General features: G+C 37.5%; 1 protein-coding gene across 8 annotated transcripts in view; it reads left to right on the forward strand.

The window, feature by feature from the left end:
* The window catches only part of CTNNA2 (catenin alpha 2), a 1,139,443-nt gene that overhangs the window by 1,072,662 nt on the left and 61,044 nt on the right, over positions 1 to 5,737 (forward strand). For all 8 annotated transcript variants that reach the window (XM_037741389.1, XM_017536690.1, XM_017536691.1 and 5 more), the window contains one exon: positions 943 to 1,056. In XM_037741389.1, coding sequence (XP_037597317.1) covers positions 943 to 1,056 — 114 coding nt within the window. The remainder of the gene's footprint in view (positions 1 to 942; positions 1,057 to 5,737) is intronic.

The raw sequence follows: 5,737 nt of genomic DNA on the forward strand, positions 1-5,737 counted from the left end.
CCTGTAATCCTAGCAATTTGGGAGGCCAAGGCAGGCAGATCACTTGAGGCCAGGAGCTTGAGACCAGACTGGCCAACACGGTGAAACCTTGTCTCTAATGAAAATACAAAAATTAGCCAGGTATGGTGATGTACACCTGTAATCCCAGCTACTTGGGTGGCTGAGGCACAAGAATCACTTGAACCTGATAGGTTGAAGTTATAGTGAGCTGAGATCGCACTGCTGCACTCCAGCCTGGGCTACACAGTGAGACATGTCTTAGACAACAAACAACAAATCCTAAGTAATAACGACAAACATTTAAAAAATACCCACTGTGTGTCTGATACTACATAGAGAATATATTGCCTAATCTCCACAGCAATCATAGAGGTAGCTACTGTTATCAACCCCCATTTACAGAGGAAGAAGTCAAACTAAGATAAGACAGTTTATTTATGGGCACACAGGGGCTCATATTCAGGCAGTCTTGATTCTAGAGCCTGTGCTTAACCCTTTATACCTTATGACTTTGTGACCAAATCAGATGTTCCATCAGGTCTTGCCTTTGGCCTAGAGATAATCAACTGTTTTGTTTATAGAACAAAAGTGTCATTCTAGAAGTATAGGTGTAAATTTTGTTGTTGATGGTTCTTTCAGTAGATTTGGATGGGTGGAAATAATATACAAATAGAATTTTTCTTAAAATTAGTGTATCACTTCAAGTTAGACTTATTATACCTTTATGAGGAAATAATAAAACATATATTTTTAAAGTAAATTCGGGCAGCTTGAGTTTTCTGACTCCATTCCAGCTACTACCCACTCACACAGCACATGTGGGTGCCATGTAGGATGGTCCAAGCTCTGTTTTCTGGGGGATATTTGGCCTTTGCAATGAAGTGTGTGGTTGGGGGTGAAGGTTATCAAGATAAATATGCTGATTTTTCTTTTTGTCTTTAGACCCCGGAAGAACTAGAGGATGATTCTGACTTTGAGCAGGAAGATTATGACGTGCGTAGCAGGACAAGTGTTCAGACTGAGGATGACCAGCTCATTGCAGGACAGAGTGCACGGGTGAGTGGACACCTAAGACTTTGGCTTGGCACACAGGGACCCTGTTTACTAAAATGGTTTGAGAATATTTTTAAATTCCAGAGACTTGGTACCCTAGAGATTCGTGGGTCAGAAATCTGTGCCCTAATCTGAGGTTGTTTATAACAATTCACATTTTACACAGTGAAAATAACCATCACTGTTCCTGATTCCTCCTAATAACTCCCCTCTTTTGCTATCACTAGAAACGTAGCAACCACATGACAGCAAGCTTTTATGTGTATAATTGATTTTGTTGGGGTTGGGTATTACAGTTAGATGATAAGCTGACAGGGAACACTGTCATATTCAAATTTTGCATTGGTACAGTCGCCACTGTTCTGCCTGAATTTTCCAAGCTTGTTAACACAAGAGGCAAAGACAAATGAGGAATCAGGATACTACTTTGTTTATAACTGGGCTGCTGCTCCATACAATAGCCTATGTTCTATTATATCTAGGACCATATCTTTTGAAATTGGTTCAAGGCTATTCGATAGAGAACTTTTTGTTTCCTCATGTTACCTGTCTACTCCCATGGTGGTATTCCTAGATCTGTCTGCCATGTGATAGAAAAATTCATTAGAGACAAACTAGAAATAGGCAAGTTTAAGGCAAGGATCAGGAAGCAACAGAGGACCACCTCTGCCTGGCGTCTGAGTATTTCATGATACTGTTCACCAATGCATTAGGTCCAAAGAGCATCCTAAATTTGGATCAATCTGATCAGCTGTATTGCCCACAGGACAGATGTATGTTATCAAGGCTGGTGGTGAGAGATGAAGTCCCTAGAGATTGCATAGGAGGGTGAAATTTTCCTCTTCTTGAAGGATCAGTTTCCAAAGAGTACGAAGAATCAGATTATAGTATAACTGAGAGTTAGATATTCTAATTTTCTATGTTAAGTTGTATTTAAATAAAAGATAATGAATAGAAAGTGGGAGGTTGAGAAAGAGGAGGTAATTTAAACTAGAAATTGGAAAACCCCAGAAAGCCCACACTGCCTTAAGAATTATGAAAGAAAAATAATCAGAGGTTAAAATAAATAGGACTCGAAGGAGATGTTTAGTCAAGAAAGACTTTGTGTCTAAAACTCAATTTCTCTTGTATGCTTTATGCCTTGATAGTCTCACACAACAATCAAGTGACCCAAAATATAAATAAACATTAATATGAGGGATGTGAAGGTAAAGAAATATTAAAGACAAAGGCTTTCAGACAGATATGATTTTTAATTGTAAAGGGCAGCATTAGAACCATGCTCAAAGCTATCTGTTGCTTAGTTTTTGAGTTTCAGACCCATCACTTCTAAAATGTGAATAACAGGTACCTGATAGGATTCTTATGAAGATATAATTACTTAATATTTGTAAACTAATGGGCACAATAATAGACATACAGTGAAGACTCAGTAAAGATGACAGTGATTATTATCATCCTTTCTAAGGGAAATCCTTTCTGATCACATGATGGTGGGACAATACAAAAGTTGGCATAGAGCCCCCTACTTTAAAAATTCCTTGCAGACTCTATTTAATCACCCCTAAAATGTTGAAAATTGGAACGGTCAGGAACTTGAAAATCTTTTGACTCTGTGTTGGCAAAACATTAGACTAATTAAACATACAATTCGTCTTCAGAATTAAGTAAACCCAGCATTTTTATGTCACTGACAAAGGGTAAGTTTGAGTAATTCATTCAAGCATGAAGCAATTCAAAGTCAATTTGATTGACTAACTGCAACTCAGTATAGATACAGCCTAGTATCCACTGACTAGTGTTCTTAAAATCCCAGACAGGTTGTACAACTCATCTTGCTTTAAAATCACCATCTTGTCAAAGTGGCATGATTCGTCCCATCTATACTAGGAAGAATAGAGTCCCAGTATACTTCTGTTTCGTTGGGAACAGAATTCTAGCCTCATTTAGATTAGCCATCAAGTCAATGATGATGGGTGGAAATACAATTCAGAGGCTTCTCTCCTTATCATCTATTATTTCTCCACACTATTGTCTTTACTGAGAGTTTTTTTCCAGCATGAATTATAGACAACGTCTAAGATAGTAAGAACAGCACTCGTATAATTCAGCACTTGCTAATTTGTCTTTAAGGTCCATCATGTGGTCTGTATGATTAACTTGCAGCAGACAGCATTACTTATTGAGTCAGCCTATTTTAGCCTGTAATTATGTGATGACAAATCAGAGACATGGAATTATAGCTGTTAAGTTGGAAATAAGAGGGTGCATTGAATTGCTGAAATGATAGATGGTCAGACTTTTGACCAGCAAAGTGTGCTAAGTTGGTCTAAATTGTGAAGGAGGTGAACTTTGTCTTTGACGGAGGCATTTGCTCTTCCCTGCAGCCAGTCCTCAATGTTAATGACAGTACTTTGTGTTCTCATTTAGAGAAAGTCTCCCTTTCTAAAAATGGTAAATCAATGTAAAAGGAGGTGTAAGTGGGAGATAAGCTTTTAGTACTTCTATCCAACATTGCTATCAAATTCTGGAATTAGAGTATTTAAAAAAATTTCCTTTATATGCTCACGTCTGCTGCTTGCCTACAACATTCTGAGGGAGAAGAGAGTTGGGGGGGATGCGGGTATGAATGGGAATCAATATGGAAGGCAGTGATCTGATAAAATATGGAGGTGATCTTACCCTAAGACATGACATATTATAAACTCTTTCTCCACAGGCTGATGCAGTTGAAATAGGTTAGTGACCCTTGCTGGGCACTTAACCTTGGTGATACAATATATTATTTGGAGTCACACAGACCCAATTTTAAATAGGGACTTAGTGAAGCTGTGTGTCTTTGGGGCAACTTTCTGAACCTCTCCACGTTTCATCTCCTCCTATGCTACCTCATAAGGTCATTGGGAGAATTCCAAGATAAAATGTATCACACGATTTATCATACAAATATGTAATAATTAAGTTGGTGGTAATGGTGATGCTTGTGGCTTGAGCTAATCATTCCTAAGAGGGCTGACTAATTTCACCTGAAAGAGTTGGATAATTCAGGCAATCATGAGAGGTTTTGAGTTAATGGGACAATTACCTCAATTTTCCAATTCACTTCACAGCTAGAGACTGGTAAGAATCAAACGACCCACTCCTTAACTACTTATATTTATTACCCTGCTTTAAAGTCAAGTGAGTAAAAACAGATATATTGAGTTTTTGCCCCTTTAATTGTTATTTATAAACATTCTTGTGCTTGAAACTTAATGTTAGCCTCTTGCTCTCTGTTTAAGAAATGAACACTTGTCAGTTTGGGGACCCATAGACTTGAAAAATTATTATTTTTCCTGGAAATTGGAAAATAATCATATCAAAAGCTTCTTGAGATTTAAGTTGAAGAAAGGACTCAGTGCTATTTGAGTGGTTGTTGCTTTTGGTGCTATTTGAATTGTTGTTGGTTTGTATCAGTGATTTTCGCTTTTATCTTAATAGGTAGGGTTTATAACAATCACCGAAAAATAGTTGTTCGTTCAGAGCAATGGCTGGGAGAAACTCTGAGGTGGGGGAAGAAATCCTTTTGGACTAAAATCTCTGATACCACTAATTTGGGACCTCACATCAGGCAGATCAAGAATTTGGAGAGCTGTGCTTGGCTACTGTGAAAAGAAGCAGAAATTATCAAACTGTCCCAGAGAATCATATCATATAAACAGAAAGTCTGATCTGTCCCCTTTCCTCTTGGCCATGAAAATAATTTTTCTCATGTTCCTTTGGTTTGAGAGATTGAACAAATGCATGTTATGTATTTTATATTGGTTTGATTTCCATGTAGCTGGCTTCTACTTTTTTCTAGCTAGAATGGCTTTCATGTGTTAACATTTCAAACTGCTGAGTTACATTGATAAGACCTAATTAAAACTCATGTGTTGAATTCTAATTTGATGAACTTGAAAATTTCACAGTTTGTGATCTACTGTTTATAGATAACCTTTTTTAAAATTCCAGTTTCAGAAAAGGTCAATTATGAATTTTTAAAAGCAAGACCATTTTAAGAATATTTAGGAAGAGACTTCAGCTCATTGATAGCTACATAAGCAGAGGCAAATGGAAGGATGCTTTCACCCAAGTCACTCACCATTACGTGTGTTATTCAGGTCAAGCACCCCTAGAGCCAAAATAATATCTTCCTTTGCAAACTTGCATTGGAGGGGACAGTTTTTCTTCAGAATTGTGTCCTTAGAATGTGTGTGTCCTCTCTGCCAACTTCTCTTGAATTATGTTAATACAGTGAGTAGAAAATGTTTAAGCAGTCAGTCAAAAGATGTTGATTTAGGTTCTACTCTGGGCAGGAGATGGCTGCTTAACCCTAGGGAAGCACATAGAGAAGTTAGAGGTAGGGCATTAATAGGAATTAGGAAGCAGAGCAAAGCGGTTAATATTCAAGTGCTAACTTATATAATGGAGACCCAAGTGCTATCATTGACAGAGAAGTATACTCACTTCAGTGCACAAATTAACCTTGTGTAGGGACAATGAAATGTGCATTGCTTTCCATCTGGGGATTGAGCATAGAGTCTAGAAGTCTGCTGACAGTTTTATGGATTCTTTTATAAAGAAGCGCCTAGCAAATACTTTAAATGATGCTGGTTTAGGACCCGTGAGTTCTAAGTAAAGCATGATTTTTTTTTTTTTTTTT

This window comes from Cebus imitator, unplaced genomic scaffold, assembly GCF_001604975.1.
Source record: "Cebus imitator isolate Cc_AM_T3 unplaced genomic scaffold, Cebus_imitator-1.0 Scaffold100, whole genome shotgun sequence".
NCBI classification, from domain to species: Eukaryota; Metazoa; Chordata; class Mammalia; order Primates; family Cebidae; genus Cebus; species Cebus imitator.